Below are 23,395 nucleotides of genomic sequence, written 5' to 3' on the forward strand. Positions count from 1 at the left end.
TTTTTACGCTTTGTTGATGACGTCTTTATTGTTTGGTCCGGAACTAAGGAACAGTGTGAGGAGTTTGTCCGGTACTTGAACATGAACGATATGGGTATGAGATATGGGTTCTGTTTCAGGACTTGAGGTGGTACAGGCTCCGCCGCACGGGGGCGATAGACACCGGCTCCTTTTACAACGGGAGGCCAGGTGGATTCTCCGTACCCAAGCGGCGGAAGAATTGGGCCTTAATGATAGAATTTACCTCAGTATGTTCCTATAATAATAGCACCTCCGCAATTGTCCTTTTGCCATGCATTAATGTTTTGTATGTTTTTCTTCCTTGTCTGTATGGTTTATTTTGGGAAGCATCAGGGCAGCGTCACTGGTCACCCAGGTGATGCATCGACTCTGTGCTTAAAGGTGGAGCGCATTTGCGCTCTGACGTAACAGCTTGACGAAGCGCGTTCAGCGCGAAACGGCCGTCGCTATCTCACCTGTGTGAAGCTCTTGGCGTCCTGTCCATCGCTACCTATGAATAAAGCAACTATTCAGTGACGCTGGTGAGTGCCGCCCTCCTTCATTTCTCCATATGGTTTGATTGTGTACATAATATGGGAGTAATAAAGCCCCCATACTGTTCCTGTCAAAGCAGTCCCAGTTAATGCATTATATGAGGTTCAGGGATTTATCATTATTAATTAGGATTACAGTTTGCATAGGGGAAGGGAACCTGTATATTGCATAATTTATAATACTTTCATGCAAAAAAGGTGGTTATTGCATTCCTGCAGTTTTTGAATTTCAGTAATACATGCTGCATTAAATGGAGAAATGACTGGTTAGTATGAACTCCTCACATCTTACAGTTTTTTGCAGACTATATTTTATTTTTCACAAACACTCTGCTTGAGTACACGTTATAGTTGCATATATGACATTTTTGTCCAATTCTTGCTAATAATTATTACTGCAAAGCTGTATGAAAGTGGTTGTGTGTATCAATTATAGGTTGTATTTTTATACACAGCGGAGAAGATTTATCAAAGGTGGTGTGAACAAACACTGCCTTAGTTGTCCATAACAACCAATCAGATTCCACCTTTCATTTTCCAAAAGAGCTCTGTGAAATGAAAGGTGGAATCTGATTGGTTGCTACGGGAAACTAAGCCAGTTCTACGTTACACCAGTTTTGGTAAATCTTCCTCAGTAGGTTTTGAGCTCTCAGAAAATGAAGATTTTTGATTTTTTTTTAAATAATTCCTGTTTGTCACAAAGTTGCATGAAAGTGGACATGGTTGCCAACAGTCTGTCAAGGCAACTGCAACCATCAGGTTGTCTGTTTTCAGGAAATATATAGTTTTTTTTGGGGTGCACTTACTTTGTAAGGACTGCAATTCCTGCAATTTGATAGGTTGTTACCTTCTTAATATTTTCAGCTTAAAACCAGATTTTTGGTCTTTCCAGGTGTGGTGAATATAACTTTATGCTTGAGTTCCACTTTTACCCAGTAATATTAACTTTTTTGCAATTTTTATTGCATAAAGGTGTCTGTGTGCATACATTTCTGAGTGGCATTTTGACAATGTGCTGGTATTTAATTTCAGAATATGGTATGGGGGGGGGGGGGGGGGGGGTTAGTATGATTTTTATTTATTTCATAATTTAGGTTGTATTTGTACATGTGAAAACTGTGAAAAGCGATCTGGCTACCAGAGGTGCAAAATGTCCACACACCCCTGGCAGCGAAATGGTAAACCAAGTAGACTGGAGGGCTAATTCAGATGAATGTAATGACACATTTACTTAGTGATCTGTTGCTCCATTCTAGAGATAAAATGCTTTGAATCCATAAGCAAATGCACAGTTAAGTGCAACGAGGGCGGGCCCAAACCACTCCTCTGCCAACCCCCCTCCCTTGATTGACAGGGCCAGGTTCCTTCATAGTCATGTCACCCATAGTGGGTGTGGAACCACTGCACCAACTAACTGGTTTGGCTAAGTCTAACTCTAAGTGTGTCTTCTTGGCAGTCCCCTGGTATTCACCCTTTAACCCCTATACAGGGATCTGGACTTTGCTGTGGGTAAGCTACCAGGCTGCTACCTATTAAGATAGTTCTGGTTCGGTTGGCAGCTGACCATCAAAGGTCAAAGACACTAGTGCAAAGCATGGAGGGGTCAGGCAAAATGCTTAGTCTGGAGAGGAGTCTAGGTCAGGGCAGGCAGTGTACAAGCATATGCATGAGACAAGTCCGAGGTCAGGGCAGGTGGCTTAGAGTCAGAATCAGTAGTTGGGCTGGAGTATGGTACACAGGTTGTCAGACAGAAAAAAAAACATTCTTGCTGGTTACTAGAGACTAGGAAACCTAAAGCTCATGCACCCTCCCACTGGGGAGGGAATCTTAAATACATAGGTTTGGCCAGCCATTGGCTGTAGGCAGCTAGGGTGCCCTTAAAAAGCCAGATAGCACGCACATCCTAAAGACAGGCCTGGAGACCACAGCCTGCAGGGGACACTGAAGACGCTAGTGGCCTAAGTGAAGGGGAGTGACTACCACAGTGCCCATGCCCGCCCGGGAGAGAAGAGCAGCGGTGGGCACAGATTTCCACAATTACACAGACACATGTTGTAGATGGAAGAATTTGTCAAGGTAGTCTGGGCCAGATGGAAAAAAAGGGGACAGTGAACAATTCCAATTGGAGACATCAGCTGTAAGTAATTGGTTATAACTAATATCTACCACTGGATGGTCACTGTGTAGGGGTAATACTGATCTTTGTACAGTTTGTTTAGGAACGGTATGGATGTAATATTCCATCACTATTTAGTAGTATTAGTAGTGGCTACGGTGTGTGGTGTAATCACAGTTAGGACTGACTCGGGGGACAGAGATATTGTTTGTGGCCCCCCTTGCAGAACCCCTGTCACAAACTGTAAAATAAAGGAAAATAATCATTGAACGTGGTGTGAGACAGACACTCTAATATACTTAACAACATAGAAAGGAAACCTGTGGAGGACAGGGTTAATAGCCATGGCTATACGAGATGGCATTTTATATCACCACTACAAACTTCTAGACATGCATTCATTTCGTTTAATCTTGACCTGTGGACTCCCGCCCTGGAACACAGAACTTTCCTGTCTTGTCAATGTTTCTCCTCTCCTTTGAGACCTAATAATATTGTAAAATGGCAATGAGCCAGGTCAGCCAGCTTCCAGCAGCCGCCGAGTAAATGAATCCCTCTGTAAAATGACTGCATCCTACTGGAAAGGATTTTCTCTTCATATCCATAGCTGACGATGGTTTATACAAATGGATAAGAAGTTATCATATAGGAAAATATATAAATATATACTAATATTACTAAATAAAAAAATATTTAGTAATTGATCTCTTCTTGTCATAATATACCATTCCAGGGATTTTTGGTATAAAGGGACCCTAGTAAATTTCCTTTAGCTAAGACCTCATGCACACGACCGTTGTGTGTTTTGCGGTCCGCAATTTGCGTAACAGCGCGGACAGCCATTAATATAGCTGCCTATTCTTGTCCGCAAAACAGACAAGAATAGGACGGGTTATATTTTTTTGCGGACCACGGAACGGAGCAACGGATAAGGACAGCACACGGAGTGCTGTCCGCATCTTTTGCGGCCCCATTGAAGTGAATTGGTCCGCATCCAAGCCGCAAATACTGCGGCTCAGATGCGGACCAAAACAACGGTCGTGTGCATGAGGCCTTACTCCACTTATTGTCTATTTTGGGGATGGCAAACCCTTGGCAAGTGTGAGAATACTCCTTGTGTGTCGGGACCATTGGAGGGTAGGGAGTTTCTCTGCTTTGTTGGCACTGGCACTGGGATTATCTACCAGCGACTGCGCATGCGCATCTACGCTTCCGAATAGCAGCACGTGAACAGCCACTGTCCCTGAAGCTGTAGAAGAGCCTCAGCGCTTGCGCTGCTACCCAGAGCAGCAGTGTGGACACGAGATTGTCTGGGCCGGGTAAGATGTCCAGCCCTGTCAATCAACAGACAGGTAGGTGGTTCTTCCTCACAGGTGAAGAACTCATGCTAATAAGACAACTTGATCATTAGAATCGATTCTCTTATTCCTACTGTAGACTTAAAGCGGCTGTACCACTTCAACAAATAGCATTTATCATGTAGAGGAAGATAATACAAGCCACTTACTAATGTATTGTGATTGTCCATATTGCTTCCTTTGTTGGCTGGATTCATTTTTCCATCACATTATACACTGCTCGTTTCCATGGTTACGACCACCCTGCAATCCATCAGTGGTGGTCGTGCTTACACACTGTAGGAAAAAATGCTGGCCTTTCTGGTGGTTGGGACCTTGGGACTGCACATAGGGTAGTGATTTTTATTATAATGAGCAGCACGGCCACCACTGATGGATTGCAGGGTGGTCTTAACCATGGAAACGAGCAGTGTATAATGTGATGGAAAAATGAATCCAGCCAGCAAAGGAGGCAATATGGAGAATCACAATACATTAGTAAGTGGCTTGTATTAGCTTCCTCTACATAATAAATGCTATTTGCTGAAGTGAGACAACCCCTTTAATAGAAAACATTCCTTTCACTGAGATTTGCTGTGTATTATTGAAAATTCTCAATCGCTGGCTGAACCTCGGCCTCTGGGTATGCTTTTAGACAGTTGCTTTTCATATTGTACATAGTGAGGACCTTTAAGGCTAGGTCTACACGACGACATTTGTTGCGCAACAATAAGTCGCGCGACAGATAGGGCACAACTACACTGCAACATTTTGTCGCACCAATGTCGCGCGACAATTTTTATAATGGCAGTCTATGGTGTCGCACTGCAACATGCTGCGACTGCGACAATCGCAGAAAAATCCATCTCAAATGGATTTTCTGCGACTGTTGCGTCGCAGTTGCAGCATGTTGCATGTTGCCATTATAAAAATTGTCGCGCGACATTGGTGCGACAACATGTTGCGCGAGAAATGTCGTGGTGTAGACCTAGCCTAAGGGTAGCTGCCACCCCCACGGCAAATCCACAGTAAAATTCACGTGTAGAACTATGGATTTTGCTACGAATTTTCTACAGCTTGTGATATGGAAATCTGCATCAGAAATTGACATGATGCAAATCAAAAAATCTGCAGCTCAGGTTCATTTCTGTTCAGAAGATCTCTGCAGCGTGTAACTGAGATTTGGCAGGTACTGCGGAAATCTGCACTGAAATATCTGCTGTATTTACAGTACAATGGTCTTATAGAGGACCTGCTAGCTCTCCTGACATGTCTGTTTTCTCATTATTTTGCACTGTGCTGTTCCTCTGTTATTCCCTCTGAATATTTATGAATAAAATGACAACTGGGTGCTAACATTCCTCTTGCCGTAATGTCTCTACAGCCTCACAATAATCAGCACTGATTGGACGGCGTCAATGTACGTAGGGGCCCCCCTCTCCCCAACTGGCAGCAGTTGTCAGTTTAGTCAAATGAATAGAAGGAATAATAGGGGAACTGCACAGTGCAGAGGTCTAAGAAAATTTGCTCTATAATGGTTATTTCACAGGGAATACAATTATTTACTAAAATCGACAAATCAGGAGCACTGACGGGTACTCTTTAAATCAGGCAAAGCTTTCACAGACTCTTTCTATAAGATAACTAAACATACATAACAATCAATAAACAATTGTCATTCTATTTAGAGGGAACCTGTCTAGTGATTTATTTTCTGCCCGATTTGAGAGCAGGGTATGACAGATGGAGAGAAGCTGAGTTCTGTGATATAAAGGTTTATATGATTTGGAGCATGAGTTCTAAATAAAAAGCAGAGTAAATGCCGACAGGACTCCTCGGAGAGACAGTGAGAGTCCTGATAACTCCACCCACATACAGTGATTGACAGCTCTAGAGATACTGCACCAAATCATATAAAACGTATATATATCACAGAGCTCAGCTTCTCTCCTTCTATCATATCCTGCCAAGACAGGGCAGCAGACATCACCTGACAGCTCCTCTTTAAAGGGCATCTGTCAGCAGATTTGTACCTATGACACTGGCTGACCTGTTACATGTGCGCTTGGCAGCTAAAGGGCTCTGTGTTGGTCCCATGTTCAAATGTGCCCGCATTGCTGAGAAAAATTAAGTTTCAATATATGCAAATGAGCCTCTAGGAGCAACGGGGGCGTTTCCATTACACCTAGAGGCTCTGCTCTCTCTGCAACTGCCACACCCTGTGCACTTCAATTGACAGGGGCAGATGTGATGACGTTTTCACTGCTTGGCCCTGTCAATCGAAGTGCAGAGAACGCGGCAGTTGCAGAGAGAGCAGAGCCTCTAGGTGTAATGGCAACGCCCCCGTTGCTCCTAGAGACTCATTTGCATATATTAAAACTTCATTTTTCTCAGCAATGCAGGCAGAATGGAACATGGGACCAACACAAACTTATGCAAATAAAATTGATTAGAAAACCAATCAAACAAAAGTCTCAAACCGCAATCTTGCTTGGAGCGCAGCAGGTCTGTGGTGAAGTCAAGTTCACACTTAGGGCTCATGCACACGACCGTATGCCCACTGTGAGCAGGCCATATGTCCCGGAGCGGCATACATCGTGCGCAGGAGAGCCCACAGCATCATAGGTTACTAAGATACTGTGCACATCGGGGGCCGCCTGCGGGACTACTGTCCTGCACTCATATGATTATGCACACGATGTATGCCGCTCCGGGACATATGGCCTGCTCACGGACCGTATGTCTGGGAGGGCATACCGTCGTGCGCATGGGCCCTTAGTCCTAAATTTTTATAAAAAAGACTGCGCCGCTCATAAACCACCAATGGAAGTGCCCTTATCGATGCGATCGGTCACTGGGTTTGAAATCCGGGCTCCCACCGCAGTCAGTGTCTTTATATCCTGGATATTCTAAAAGCAAGTGAGAGCAAAACCCGGGTCGGGCAGGTGGAGATACTAGACCTACTTCATATGATTTTATCTGCATTTATTTGTTCTTCATTTTGTAAGTATAATAAAAAAGCGTGTTTACTGGAATATCTGCGGTATTTCACTGTCAGGTCATTTTTTATAATATCCAGGATATAAAGACACTGACGGCGGTGGGAGCCCGGATGACCGATGGCATTGATAAGACACTTTCAGTATGCCTTTGAATACTGGCACTTCCATTGGTGGTTTATGAGCTGCGCTGTATTTTATCAAACATGGGACCAACACAGATACCAAGTGCAACAGGTCAGACAGTTCCATGGCACAAATCTGCTGACAGATGCCCTTTAACTACTGTCTTCTATTCTAAGTACTGGTTATAAAAGTTCCACTTTACACCAGTTCGATCAATGTGTCACCTAGGAAATGTTTCCTAGGAGGATGAACAGAATAAACATGCAGATCGCACATCTGGGCTCTTTTACACCCCTCCGGTGCACTTGTCTCCCATTGACATGACTGAGGTGGATTTGTACTGCCAGTAAACATTAGCTGTGGTATTACCTGAGATGGTTCCTGGAAATACTTTACTGGGAATGCACTGGAAAAAAACCCTGAGAAGCTATAAACATAGTGGGAAGACTAACAGCATGAATAACATTACCGAAAGCTTGTCTGGACGGCTTATGCCGCAGATAGGAGATTACACATGGAAATACAATCAATTATAGTCTGGTATATTGCCTCACAAGGAACGTCAAGGAGAGATATTACTACATCATTCATTGCACAAGGACAGTTATTAACAAAAATCTATGATTCCTCTTATTATTCAGATTTATTATCCTAATCAACCCATATCACCATGTCACATTTATATAATATGGCCCCAGGAGCCATTATAGTGTAAGTCAATGAAGAGGAATGGACTGCGATCACTACTGAAGGTGTACGATTACTGTAACAGATGTCACTTACTGTTGTCATGCCTGTGCCCAGCATATATGATTCTGAAGACATAATCTGCCGTCACTTCTTCAACCACGTTGTCATCAAAGTCTACTGACTTGTTAGAGCTGTTTCTTTTTCTTAGCTTTGGAAATACTTTTCCCTAGAAATATAGAAAAAAAAACTATTTACATATGTTTATCAAAAGATTAAAATATTTTCCATCTATTTATCTCATAACTATTATCCATCTATCTCATATCTATGTTATATCTATTTTATCTATTATCTATCTTATATCTATCTATTTAATCCTAAAATCCTGCAGCCACTAAGCCGAATAATAGGCACAACATTTTCATCTGTACAGATCACTTTACTGCAGTTACCTCATTCTCATCACAGGCAGGATTTTTTTTAGATCTATATAGTATATATAGGTAGCACAGGATCCACCATTCACAATAGGTGATACAACAACTTATCTACTCCCTCCTGTCCTCTGCACAGGTCGCAGAACATGCATAGACAACTCTCTCATGGAAGTCCATGAGTCAGCTCCTGTCCATTGTGTCTATAGCCCATGGTGGCTGCTGTAAAGCGTATCTCTAAATGTTAACAACAGCTCAGATCGCAGCCCCCATAATCATGTTCAGGAAATAGAATAAAAATCGAAATAAAAAAATAAAAAAGGAGATACAGTATGCCATTATCTGGTTTTAACTGGAAGAAAAATATAGGAAAAACCTTCCCCTTAAAAGAAAAAGAAAAGAGAAAAAAATGTCTGAAACCTACCTTACCCCTCTGGGACCATAGTGGAGGCTCTAACTGTCCTCTGGGTAGAAGGCCATTTTCAAGACAGGAGAGGAAAGCAAGAAGATGACCACCAGGAGGAAAGTGGAGTGGTGGTCTCTGAATTCCATCCTGGCTGACTAGAACAAGAACGCCTTTACTCTCTGCTGTGTACGAAATCAATCCAAAAGCAAGAAGTGTAAACCAACAATTATGAAAAGTGAAGAATGAAGCATGTATGGTATGAACCCTAAAAGGTCTTCTGGGTATTTATAAATGATCTTAGGACAGGTGACCAGTATCTGATCAGAGGGGGTCCGACTCCCTGCACCCCCGCCAATCAGCTGTTTGAAAGGGCTGCGGTACTCCGGTGAGCACCACAGCCTCCGTGCAGCTTACCAAGCACAGTGCCATCCATTGGATAGTGGCTGTGCTTGGTATTGCAACTCAGACCCATTCACTTAAATGGGTCTGAGCTGCGCCTAGGTTATGTGACTGATGGACATGATGTCACTTATCTAAGAAGAGGCCATGCTGCTCCTTGGGTTTGGTCTTTGGTCTCTTCAAACAGCAGATGGGCGGGGGTGCCAGGAGTCAGACACCCACTGATCAGACACTGATGACCTATCCTGAGGATAAGTCATCAGTATACAACACTCAGAAAACCCTTTTAATGCAAAGACTATATATTTCAGATAAGGAAATTTGGTTATAAATTGTTAGTACTTATGATCAGTGTCGGACAGGGGTACCTAGGGCCCACCAGTAAAATTTATTTTGGGGGCCCACCATATGGATACATTCAAAAATAATAAATAATTTAACAAGCTTTTTATATGAACATAGACTGGTTGAGGTGCTGTACATTGAATATATGTATGTAGTGCAGTAAGTCTACTGTGTTATGTGCCACTTGTGTAGGGGGTGGGAGACTAGGGGCCCACCTTGCTCAAGGGCCCACCGGGGGATTCCCCTGTACCCCTGTGGGCCAGTCCGAGCCTGCTTATGATGATACAGATGATGGTAGCTGAGTTGTCTAGTCACATGTATTAATGTAAGTTAATGCCATGGTGTAATGCTTATACTTACGCCGATGGTGACAATGGATACAGACTATCTGACTTATTGGCACTATCAGGGCATAGTCCCAGAATACACTGCAGGAAGAAGAAAAGAAGAAAAAGTTGGTAGAGCCGATACATTTAACAGGTTGTGCAATGGGTTAATATCGATGATCCATCTTCAGCATAGGCCATCAATATCAGATTGGCGGCATCCAACTCCCAGTAACCCTGCCAATCAACTGTTTAAAGGGGTAGCGGAGCTTGTGTGAGCGCTATTGCCTAATTCCTCCTATGTAGAGGAGTTGTAATTACACCACGCCACCTCTACAGGTGAGAGAACGCACAGGTCATTTTCAAGAGGTAGTAGCACTCACACAAGCGCCGCTACCCCTTCCAATGGCTGATCAGCAGAGGGTGCCATGAGTTGGACCCCACCGCTCTGATATTGGTGACCTGTGCTAAGTCATCCATTTTGTGGCATTCTCTGGGCCCACTCATCCATTCCACTGCCAGCACTCGGCTATTTTCAGAACTCCCATAGAAAAGACTGGAGGGCAGCTGTGCATGTGCAGCTGTTTCTCTGTTCACTTCAGGGGTCTCGTTCTAGAGATAGGTGTGGGTCCCATCTTTGGTGGCATATCCTAGCGATATGCCACTCATGTCTGAGGTGAGAAAACCCCTTAAAGATGGAGGGAGGTTTTGTGGTTATGACTACATAGTCATTTATGTTCTTTGCATCCACAATTTGTTCATGTCTGCAAAGTAACCAAAGGTAAATCTGTATAAATGATCTCAAGGTGGCCATTAATCAAGGTGATGTTAAAAGGACTAAGTAATGACATTACAATTGTTTTGTTCATTGTGCTTTAAGCTATGAGGGTTCTTTAACCCAATTTACAAAAATAAAATGCCAAGTTAACATTTTTCCCTCGGCTTTATCGATTGGAAATTGTGTGTAGGTCTTCTGACTGTCTCTAAGAAGCTAGTACGGCAGCGGAGGTTCACCATGATTCTGATGAAAGCCCAGATGATATTCTTTATCTATGTATGCATGGAGTCTGTACAGTGGCAAAACATTATGTAATGTTCCCCGGTGGCTATACTACCTCCCATATTACAGAGGTAGTCTCCCCTAGAAAGGAGAAAATCAATGCATGCCTATTCAGCTGCCCAGGAGGAGTGAGTGGAGGAAGGGAGTAGTGGTAATGGCTCCCTAGGGCCATGCAGTGACAGGAGGAGCACAACCTTTCTTCCCTCGGGGCACTCCCTGAAGTTTGGGCTTCTGGATGGTGGTGGCTGGGGTGCCCTTGGTGTTAGGTATTTGTCTGGGGGCAAGGCAAGGGTAGAAGTGGTGGAAATAAGTCTCTCTTCACTAAAATGTAGAATAGGAGTTATAGTACATTCAGCAGTAACATAACACAGTGCAATCCTTCTACAATACCACCCCTTACACATTGCAGCGTATAAACAGCAGCAATGATGGAGGTTGTAGTACTCCTTCTCTCTGGCTCTCTAAAGCCTCTGAACAGGAGCGTAGGTAGACAATGAGGTTCTGGTTAACAGTTTCTGTAGGTCCCGGGCTTGAACGGGGCAAATTTAAGATACGGTTGGCCAAACCATCTTGTAGTGTGGAAGGGTGTATTAGTAATATTTTCTCTCACTGCAGTAAGGTCTCTCTGCCATAAATGTGCATAATACCTTGCTGACTGACTTGTAAAATCTGGCCTTCTAATTTACTTCTCTCTGGAGCATTTGTGATGATAGAATAGTTTCCTCAGCTGTAGAAGTTGTAGACATGAAGGTTCTCTGAACTTGAGGCAAACCCTGAGGAGCATGTACATTTAGGTCTTCACTGTAGCACCACTAAGACTCAAATACCTAACCAGGGGGCAGACCCAGGTCCATATCCTGGAAACCTAACAGAATTAGCCAAACTTTTAACCAGTAGTTTTCTATACAATGCTATTCAGTACATAAGTATTACAAATCACAACATTTATAGCAATATAACATTACATCAGTTAACCATTTACAGTAAGCCAGCATTGGGGTACTGCATCTACATAAAGAGGTGTACAGTAGTGCCGCAAAATGCTTAAAAAACACATGCATTTTTGATCTGGGTTTATTCATCTTTCTGAGGACATTGTGCTCACCCACACAAAAATATAGCTGCCGAATGCACCAGTGCCTCTAATTCCACTAATACTGTTTAAGTATGAACTAAGCATTTGATGTTCGCTCTACCCAAAACTTATGATAATAGATACACTGTATAACAAAGCCAATTATTTCACTGTTCATATTAAGTCACTAAGACTAAAAATAATGGCATATTCTAGCATTCACTTTATGACTGGGGTGGGTCCGACCTCTGAATTCCCACCAATCCTGAGAACCAAGTTGTGCTTGCCATCACTTTATAAGATTGGAAAAACCCTTTAATTTTTGAGGAAGAGATCTCTTCCCTCCTAATGTTTGAGCAAAATATCCTAGTCCTGTGCTGCTATTGGAATCAGCTTGCACAGAACAAACAAAAGACATTTGGAAATATGTGCAACTAGGCAAATGTTTTTGGACACAGCAAATATATCTGTTGTGTTTTATATAGGCCTTCAATATCTGATTGGGGATACGGCAGTTCTACAGTTGCTCTAGAGCCAGAACTACAAAATTTGTACATACAATGGACGAGTTCTGTAGTTCTGGCTCTGGAGCTACTTCCACGTTACACCCAGGGGCTAATAACAGGGGTGTTCATAGAAATCATGGGGCCCCATAACAAAACTTAGAATTGTTCCCCCCATAAAAAGTACATGCAGATGTTGTCATTGGTAGTATATATATGTGTGTACATATATATATATATATATATATATATATATATATACACTGAACAGAAATATAAACACAACACTTTCGGTTTTGCTCCCATCTTGCATGAGCTGAACTCAAAGATCTGAAACATTTTTCTACATACACAAAAGGCCCATTACTCTCGAATATTGTTCACAAATCTGTCTAAATCTGTGTTAGGCTGGGTTCAGACCTGAGCATATTTGATATGCGCGTTTAACGCGCGTTTGTGTCGCGCGTTTTTGTCCATAGTCAACGCGCGTATTACGCGCGTTTGTGTGATTAACAGCAGTGTCCTATGGCTGCAAACGCGCGACAAAACGCCCCAAAGAAGCTCAAGAACTTGTTTGAGCGTAGGGCGTTTTTCAGCGCGTTCAAACGCGCTGTAAAACGCTCAAGTGAGAACCAGGGCCGTAGGGAAGCATTGGTTTTCATGTGTTGAGCGTTTTACAGTGCGTTTGAACGCGCTGTAAAACGCTCAAGTGTGAACCCAGCCTTAGTGAGCACTTCTCCTTTGCCGAGATAATCCATCCCACCTCACAGGTGTGGCATATCAAGGTGTTGATTAGACAGCATGAATATTGCACAGGTTTGTGAACAATATTTGAGAGTAATGGGTCTTTTGTGTATGTAGAAAATGTTTCAGATCTTCGAGTTCAGCTCATGCAAAATAGGAGCAAAACCAAAAGTGTTGCGTTTATATTTTTGTTCAGTGTATATACAGTTGCAAGAAAAAGTATGTGAACCTTTGGAATGATATGGATTTCTGCACAAATCGGTCATAAAATGTGATCTGATCTTCATCTAAGTCACAACAATAGACAATCACAGTCTGCTTAAACGAATAACACACAAATAATTAAATGTTACCATGTTTTTATTGAACACACCATGTAAACATTCACAGTGCAGGTGGAAAAAGTATGTGAACCCCTAGACTAATGACATCTCCAAGAGCTAATTGGAGTGAGGTGTCAGCCAACTGGAGTCCAATCAATGAGATGAGATTGGAGGTGTTGGTTACAGCTGCCCTGTCCTATAAAAAACACGCACCAGTTCTGGGTTTGCTTTTCACAAGAAGCATTGCCTGATGTGAATGATGCCTCACACAAAAGAGCTCTCAGAAGACCTACGATTAAGAATTGTTGACTTGCATAAAGCTGAAAAGGGTTCTAAAAGTATCTCCAAAAGCCTTGCTGTTCATCAGTCCACGATAAGACAAATTGTCTATAAATGGAGAAAGTTCAGACTGCTCAATAAGGTGAGGAAGAATCCTAGAGTGTCAGCTAAAGACTTACAAAAGTATCTGGCATATTCTAACATCCCTGTTAGCGAATCTACGATACGTAAAACACTAAACAAGAATGAATTTCATGGGAGGATACCACAGAGGAAGCCACTGCTGTCCAAAAAAAACATTGCTGCACGTTTACAGTTTGCACAAGAGCACCTGGATGTTCCACAGCAGTACTGGCAAAATATTCTGTGGACAGATGAAACCAAAGTTGAGTTGTTTGGAAGAAACACACAACACTATGTGTGGAGAAAAAGAGGCACAGCACACCAACATCAAAACCTCATCCCAACTGTGAAGTATGGTGGTGGGGGCATCATGGTTTGGGGCTGCTTTGCTGCGTCAGGGCCTGGACGGATTGCTATCATCGAAGGAAAAATGAATTCCCAAGTTTATCAAGACATTTTGACTATAAAACCCTTTGCAATTTTTATTTTATCAGAAAGAGGGAGTGGGGGGTGTAAGTGACTGCAGCTATTTCAAATGGACCCTGGGCTCAGAAGATATGATGTGATTTAATGGGAACAAAGACGAGTACTATGAAGAATAAAAACATCACCTTTTTTCAAGTTCGGAGTCTCCTAATGTTCCATTTAACAACTGGTTTGGCGTCCACTTTAATGTTAAGTTTTCGCCACTCTGGTGCAGAGACAGATATCCAGGAATAGCTTCCATATCTTCTTTCTAACCAGAGATGTCAAATGTAAGTTAAATAACAAAATAAAACCTGAATTCAGTAATAGATAAATAGATAGATAGATAGATACACACACAGGGGGTAATTTATGAAATCAGATATGTCAGTTTTGTGGTGTAAAAAAGTGACAAGGTCATGGCAACTGCAACATTTCCATAGCAACAGTGACATTTTTGTGACATTTTGTGATCCTCGCCACTTTTCACAGTGGTCTATGTTTAAGAGCTAAAAGTGAGGTTAGACCTGTATTATGGCTCATTTACTATGTGCCACTTTTGCAAAAGTCGCAAAAAAGTTGCAACCCACATCAGGCAAACCCCTGGTGTACTTTTACACCTAAACAGGGGCGTCGTAAGGTCAAAACATCCGGGGCTGGAGCCCCGGATGTTTTGTCCAGTGCCCCGAATGCAGGGTCGGCGTTGGCCCGCGGCTCCGCCTCCTAGCTAATTTATTTATTTCACTTGCCTCTGTGTAATCTCGCACAGGCGCACTTGCAGAGGCATCATCGAGCGAAGTGCGCATGCGCCGTCTTTCAGTGCACCTCGTTCGACGATGCCTCTGCCAGTGCGCCTGTGCGAGATTACACAGAGGCAAGTGAAGTTAATAAATTAGCTAGGAGGCGGCGCTGGGCGGGGAGGGGATCTGTGGATGACACTTAGGGGGATCTGTGGATGACATTTATGGGGGATCTGTGGATGACACTTATGGGGGATCTGTGGATGACATTTATGGGGATCTGTGGTGGATGACACTTAGGGTGATCTGTGGATGACACTTAGGGGGATCTGTGGATGACATTTATGGGGATCTGTGGTGGATGACACTTATGGGGGATCTGTGGATGACATTTATGGGGGATCTGTGGATGACACTTATGGGGGATCTGTGGATGATACTTATGGGGATCTGTGGATGACGTATGGGGGATCTGTGGATGACTTATGGGGGATCTGTGGATGACATTTAGGAGGGATCTGTGGATGACATTTAGGGGGGATCTGTGGATGACACTGATGGGGATCTGTGGATGACACTGATGGGGATCTGTGGATGACACTGATGGGGATCTGTGGATGACACTGATGGGGATCTGTGGATGACACTTATGGGGATTTGTGGATGATAGTTATGGGGGATCTGTGGATGACACTTATGGGGGATCTGTGGATGACACTTATGGGGGATCTGTGGATGACACTTATGGGGGATCTGTGGATGACACTTATGGGGGATCTGTGGATGACACTTATGGGGGATCTGTGGATGACACTTATGGGGGATCTGTGGATGACACTTATGGGGGATCTGTGGATGACACTTATGGGGGATCTGTGGATGACATTTATGGGGGATCTGTGGATGACACTTATGGGGGATCCGTGGATGACACTTATGGGGGATCTGTGGATGACACTTATGGGGGATCTGTGGATGACACTTATGGGGGATCTGTGGATGACACTGTTATGGATGATCTATGGGGTTGCCCAGATGGCTAGGCCCTTCACAGAAGTTATTAACCCCATTCAGCAGTCCCCCATTCACTGAAGGGGGGACTGCTGAAAGGGGTTAATAACTACTGTGAAGGGCCCCCCCGGTGGTGATGAGGATGTGGCTTCACGTGGGCTCGTGCCCCGGATCTCTTCAGACTCTAGCAACGCCCCTGCACCTAAACATGTAAACCACATTACACTCACTCTACATATATTATTAATGTGGCACACAAAGCAAAGTCAGACTTAAACCTGAGATAAAAACAACCTTAAATGATAAATGACCCTCACAGTGACTACAGGTTGTCATACTACATGTGCAAACTTGGCAGCTGTACTTAGGCCTTCAGACAAAAGCGGGGGCCAGTACCACTTTAAAAAAATACTAGTGCTCTCTCCTTTTAAATCACATGTAAGGGACTTTGTTCATTTCCATACATGTTTCACAATTACTGGTTGACTGGTACAGCAGTGAGGGTATTCTGGATGCAATGAATGAGGATGTCTATGGCTAGCATCCTACTGACATGACTGTGGTAGGTGTACGCCCATGGCTAAGCTACTGAGATACAGTCTGGTAGGAAGTTGTGACATTACAAATGTTTTTCTGTAGGGTAAGCTTGCTGACATAACAAGTGAGTTTCAAACAGTTATGTGTATGTGTCATCACGAGAGGGTTTCCATCTGTTAAACTGCTGTGACATCACAAGGGGGTTTTCGGGTAAGCTGCTGTGACATCACAAGGGGCTTTCAGTCAAGTAAGTTACTGTACTACAAAATATCCTTGCAATGTATTTGGAGGGTAGTTGCCTCTTTTTATAAAAGCACTCCTCCCATCTACCAAGGCTTCTGAGCAAAGTATAAATATAGCTGTTTCCTACACCGGCTTGAACATTGTAGGCTTAAATTAGGCACAGGAGAAGCAGTTTGGTTAGTATTTAGGTACCCATTTGCAGAAGTCACCTTGACGTTGGTAGATGGGCCCGACACGCATAAACGGCTGTGACATCACAAGAGGGGTTCTGTCAGGTATGTTACTATGACATCACAAATGGGTTTTAGTCAGGTAAACTGTTGTGACATCAAAAGAGGCTTTCAGTCAAGTAAGTTACTGTGACATCACAAGGGATTTTCAGTCAGTTAAGCTGCTGTGACATCACAAGTGGGTTTTGGGTAGGTGAGCTGCTGTGAGATCACAGGGGAGTTTCAGTCAGGTAAGCTGCTGTGACATCACAAGTGGGTTTTAGTCAGGTAAACTTTTGTGACATCACAAGGGGCTTTGAGTCAGGCAAGGTCCTGTGACTGAACAACTGGCAGGTAAGCAGAGTCATCTGCTGTGATGTCAGAACTGTGTGTCACTCATGCAGCTTGCTGTGATATCACATGGGAGGATCAGTCATCAAAGCATCTGTAACAGTTATATGGGTTTCAGCGTAAGTGTATTGTAAGGGTATTTTAAGTACCGATTGGTTCTGTCCCCTTTTATTTTTTCTCTTTTATATTACTTTTAGTATTCTGTGTAAGGATATTCCTTGTAATTATTTATAATGTAGTACCCATCCCCCATTGTGCTGATAAGACTACATTCCTGAGTAGTGATCTCAGAGACACATCTCAGGACATGCATGATGCACAGCGGTGGTGGGGCTGAGGTGTATAACTCTGGTTACACACATATATTAGTGGGGACTCCACTTGGAAGTTCATTCTAGGTAGGATGTAAGTATTGATTTGCCCTATTTCTTGTACACCCTGGGGTGTTGGTCATTGGTCAGTGTTCAGGGCACCGTGCATTTAGTGCGACAGGAGGTTCAGGTCACTCGGCAAGGGCATGAGGGCAACAGATACAATAAATGTAGGCTGTAGGCACCATCATCTGGACCACGCAGGTGGGTCACGTGTCTCGGCATGTTGTTTTTTTTTTGCGAATATTCAGAACATAGTTTTTCTGGAGTAGGCAGCGATATCTCCGTATGAGCTTAGCAATCATCCCTAGCAACCAATTGAAAGTTCCTACCACTCAATATTTCAGAACATTTTGTCATTTTGTTTATACTCTCCAGGTCATGATGCACACACGCGCAATTTATATATATAAAAACAAAACAAAAAAAATTTCAGTTACGTTGCGGAAAAGCATTCCTTTACCCGCCACGTTCTTCAGGATCACGTTGTTAAACTGATATTTGCCTGTCACGTTTATCAGGCTTACGTAGTTTAAAGTAGCTCTTTTTGCTTCCTCATAGTCTTTCGTAGTCTTTTAGTTAATTTTTGCCTGTCACTTTTATCAGGCTACATTGTCTTAATTGTCCGCATTGCCTGGTTACGTTCTTCCGGCGTCTGGTGCCGCTGGTGGGAACCAGGTCAGCTTTGAACCAAAGGTCGCTCTCCCAGATAGGTTTTCCGGGGGAAGTGATAACTTTATTCGGTTCAGGGAGTCTTGTAAATTATATTTTCGTCTGCGTCCGATTTCATCTGGAGACGAAAATCAAAGAGTGGGAATTATCATTTCTCTGCTGAATGGTGATGCTCAGTCCTGGGCTTTTTCTCTGCCGATTGGTTCGCAGTTCCTCTGATTGGTGGACGAGTTTTTCAGAGCCCTGAGCCTGATTTATAATGACCCGAACCGCGTCTCTCTGGCCGAATCTAAGCTGCCTAGCTTTTGTCAGGGGGAACATACGGCTGAGTCATATTGTGCTGATTTTAGAAGATGGGCGACTGACTCGGGGTGGAATGACCCTGCACTCCGTAGTCAGTTCTGTCACGGGCTATCTGAGAAACTAAAAGACGCCCTTGCATTTCATGAAAATCCTGATTCCTTGGAGGCTGCTATGGCTCTAGCTGTAAGGATTGATAGACGCCTGAGGGAGAGGTGCAGGGTTCACCTCAGCCAGGAGGCACTGTCATTTGGGGAACCGGTCCCTCCTGTCACTCTGGGTACAGTGACACTTGAACCTGGGACTGGAGAGGAACCTATGCAGTTAGGTCAGGTCTCTTCTTGCCTTGGTAATAGGAACTCTAGAGTGCAGAGAAGACTGTGTTATTTCTGTGGTAAAGAAGGACATTTCGTTAATATGTGTCCTTTTATTAAAGGGAACCTGTCACCGGGATTTTGTGTATAGAGCTGAGGACATGGGTTGCTAGATGGCCGCTAGCACATCCGCAATACCCAGTCCCCATAGCTCTGTGTGCTTTTATTGTGTAAAAAAACCGATTTGATACATATGCAAATGAACCTGAGATGAGTCCTGTCCCTGAGATGAGTCAGGGACAGGACTCATCTCAGGTTCATTTGCATATGTATCAAATCGTTTTTTTTATACAATAAAAGCACACAGCGCTATGGGGACTGGGTATTGCGGATGTGCTAGCGGCCATCTAGCAACCCATGTCCTCAGCTCTATACACAAAATCCCGGTGACAGGTTCCCTTTAAGCCTCATAATGGTATCAAAAAACAAAAGGAGGGTGCTTTCAAAAAAACAAGTTCCCTTACTGTTTGTAGCGTGAATGAGGAGTCAGAACAGGTATATGTGTATTCTACCTGCAGTACGTGATTCCCCCTGCCTGCCATGGTGGCACTAGACTCTTAAAATATCGAATTAGAAGTATTTGTTGATAGTGGCGCAGTGGTTAATCTTGTTGATTATCAATTTGTTCAGTCATGGTTTTAGAACTAGTGCATTAAGCAAAGAGATATCAGTGTTTGCTATAGATTCCGCTCCTCTCTGGCAAAAAAGTTTTATTCATATTGAGCAGGATATTCATTTGAGGGTGGGTGATTCTCATGTTGAATCTATTTCTTGTTTTGTTCTTAAAGGTTTGCCTGCTCCGCTGGTTCTGGGTTTACCGTGGTTGACCAAACATAATCCGACCATTGACTGGCAAACTAGACAAATCAGTAATTGGAGTGATTTTTGTATGTCTCGGCGCATCTATTTCTGGGGTATCCACTAAGTTGTTGGGAATAGAGAGTTGTTGGCCATCAAATCGGCCTTTGAGGAATGGCGTCATTGGCTAGAAGGAGCGATTCATTCGATTACGGTAATTACTGACCATAAGAATCTGGCTTACCTGCAATCAGCTAAGCGTCTGAACTCTAGGCAGGCCAGATGGTCATTGTTCTTTACCAGGTTTAATTTTGTGGTCACTTATCGTCCTGGGATCAAAAACATAAAAGCGTATGCTTTGTCACACAGCTTTCCTGGGGGGGGGGGGATTCGGAGGATCCCGCTCCGATTTTGGCTGATGGGGTGGTGATATCCGCTCTTTATCCCGAGCTGCAGGCGGAAGTGTTTGGGGCTCAAGGTGAGGCACCTGATTCCTGTCCTAAAGGGAAGTTGTTTGTTCCTTCAGAACTGCGACACAAGGTGTTCAAGGAACATCATGATACTGTCCTTGCGGGAGACCCTGGGAGTAGATCCACGGTGGATCTTATTTCCCGGAGATTCTGGTGGCTAGGTTTGCGTAAATGTGTTGAGGGCTATGTAGCAGCTTGTGAGACCTGTGCACGCCCTAAGGTAGCTCACACTCGGCCATCAGGATCTCTTCTTCCGTTGTCCATTCCATCTCGTCCTTGGACGCATTTGTCCATGGACTTTATCACTGATTTACCAAGTTCCTCTGGGAAAGCTGTGATTTTGGTGGTGGTGGACCGCTTCAGTAAGATGGCTCACTTTGTACCATTATCAGGTTTGCCCAATGCTAAAACTCTCGCTCAGGTGTTTATTGATAACATCGTGAAATTACACGGCATCCCCTCTGATGTGTTGTCGTATAGGGGGACACAATTTGTTTCCAGGTTTTGGAAGGCGTTTTGTACTCGTCTGGGTATTCAGTTGTCTTTCTCTTCGGCTTTCCATCCTCAGTCGAATGGACAAACTGAGCGCACTAACAAGAACCTGGAAACTTATTTGAGGTGTTTTGTCGCTGAGAATCAGGAAGAATGGTCTTCGTTTTTCTCCTTGGCTGAGTTTACCTTGAATAACTGTAGACAGGAGTAAACTGATAAGTCACCATTTTTTGGCGCATATGGTTTTCACCCTCAGTTTGGTACTTTTTCTGGGACTGAATCTTCTGGTATACCTGAAGAGGAGAGATTCTCTTCTTCGTTGTCTTCTATCTGGCGGAAGATTCAGGTTAATTTGAAAAAGATGGGCGAAAGATATAAACGGATGGCTGACAAGAGATGTATGACTGGTCCGGACCTGTGTGTGGGTGATTTGGTGTGGTTGTCCACTAAGAACATTAAGTTGAAAGTACCCTCTTGGAAGTTGGGCCCAAGATTTATTGGGCCTTACAAAATCTCGGCCATGTTTAATCCGGTGGCGTTTCGTCTGGAACTTCCACAGGCCTGGAAGATCCATAATGTGTTTCACAGGTCCTTGTTGAAGCAGTATGTTGAACCTGCTGAACCATCCCCTTTGCCTCCTCCTCCTCCTGTCTTGGTAGATCTCCAGAATACTCAACTTGTGGGTTCTTCGGGGTTCCCTTCAGTACCTGGTGCATTGGAGGGGATACGGTCCTGAGGAAAGAATGTGGGTTCCGGCTTCCGATGTCAATGCTAGCCACCTTGTGAATACCTTTCACAGGGCACACCCGGATAAAGTTGGTCCTGGGTGCCCGGAGGTCACCCGTAGAGGGGGGGGGGGGGGGTACTATCACACCCTGTCCTGTGAGTGATATGAGAAGATCTGTCAGACTTGCTGTACGTGATTCTATCTGACAAATTCCTTTGTTGTGGCTTTGGGCAGGATCCCAACTCTCACAGGTTCTGCTGATTAGTTTGTTAGTGATGCTATTTATACCTGCCTCTCACTATAGCCCTTGCGGTTTATAGTTTATCCTGGAGTTCGCTGCTGGTGTTTTGTGGATCTCCTGCTCCCAGTTTGTCTTCAGATAAGTCCTCCTTCCTTCCTTTCTGTTGTTTGTACGGGCTAGGCCTTAGGTAGACACAGGTTCCTTCATCTGGTGCAAGGAACCGGTTGTCTTTTCTCCTGCTCCCTAGCTGAGGGTTTTTATCAGTTGCAGCAGGGCTTAGGTTCGAGTGCATGAACACTTCTACCATCGATATTTGTTCATGTTGGTAGCAGCCAGGGAAAGGCTCAGGGACTATCAGGTGGCGACCTTTCCCTTTTTACTAGCTGTGGGGGCCTAGCCTGCTGTTTTGTGTAATTTTGTTGTGTTTTGTTTGCTTCCCTTCCCTCACTATCTGTGACAGTCATGTGTTATAATGTGGTACGCAGCGATGTGTAATAGCATGGCCGAACGGATCCCTTCCTCATATTGCATATTTAAGCTAGTGATGTTTATTTATTATTATACTGTATGTGATTTGTCTCTGTTATCTTATATTTAATCACACTTAGTAAGTATATTTATTCACTTAGCCTGCATAAACTTATTAATTCTCAAATCATTTGAATTCAAATGAAAACAGTAAGCTACTGTGACATCATAACTGTGTTTCTGTCACTTAAATGCTGTGACATTACGTGTGTCAATCATGAAATATACTGTGACATCATCAGTGGATTTCAGTGAGGTAAGCTGCTGTGGCATAACCACCATGCTTTTGCCTTACAAGCTGCTGAGACATCACGTCAGTTAAGAAGCTCCATTGACATCACAAACGGATTTCAGTCAGGTAAGCTACTGTGAAATCAAAACTCTGTTTCTCTCAGGAAACTGCTGTGACATCACATATATACATATAGCAACTGAAGTCTGACAAGCTTCTGTGACATCATAAATGTGGTTCAATCAAGGAAACGGTGGTCACTCTTCATGACATCACAAGCGAGTGAAAGTGAGGTAAACTGCTAAGCCATCACTGCGTGTGCAGCAAGTGCGTTTCAGTTAGTTAAACTGGTTTAACATCAAAACCAGTAAGAGCCTATGTCTCTGAATTACTGGTGGAGACAGTGAGGGCTTTTCTGGACAGACATGAATGTGGTGGTCTTTGGCCAGCATCTCGCTGTCAAATTGGAAACTGAAAATCAAGAAGCCCATATACTGTGAGATTAGTAAAGCAATTAAATAATCACATACTGGTTGGACTAGGACATTGTTTTTTCCATAGAGAAGATGTATTCTGGAGTTTTGGTGAAGTGACTCAACGTATTCTCTAGCAGAGGCTGCAAACTTATCTTCTGACATACTACCACTGGAATGGCGCTTTTTGATCTGTTGAAAAACAAGAAAAAAAATCAATATTGTTCTTAACTTTTTTTTCTGATCATTTTTACAAAACACAGTAACAAATAATGGAGGGAAAAAATCATTACATTGCTGGGTCTTTATTGTCCTACACAAG

General features: G+C 43.5%; 1 protein-coding gene across 2 annotated transcripts in view; it reads right to left on the reverse strand.

Moving 5' to 3' along the window:
• SGSM2 (small G protein signaling modulator 2) overlaps positions 1-23,395 on the reverse strand; it is a 385,744-nt gene that overhangs the window by 57,268 nt on the left and 305,081 nt on the right. For both annotated transcript variants that reach the window (XM_040423501.1, XM_040423503.1), the window contains exons 7-11: positions 23,131-23,265; positions 14,451-14,575; positions 9,767-9,834; positions 8,681-8,844; positions 7,916-8,048 (exon numbers count right to left, since the gene is read on the reverse strand). In XM_040423501.1, the coding sequence (XP_040279435.1) occupies positions 7,916-8,048; positions 8,681-8,844; positions 9,767-9,834; positions 14,451-14,575; positions 23,131-23,265 (625 nt within the window). The remainder of the gene's footprint in view (positions 1-7,915; positions 8,049-8,680; positions 8,845-9,766; positions 9,835-14,450; positions 14,576-23,130; positions 23,266-23,395) is intronic.

Source organism: Bufo bufo, chromosome 3 (assembly GCF_905171765.1).
Source record: "Bufo bufo chromosome 3, aBufBuf1.1, whole genome shotgun sequence".
Lineage (NCBI taxonomy): Eukaryota > Metazoa > Chordata > Amphibia > Anura > Bufonidae > Bufo > Bufo bufo.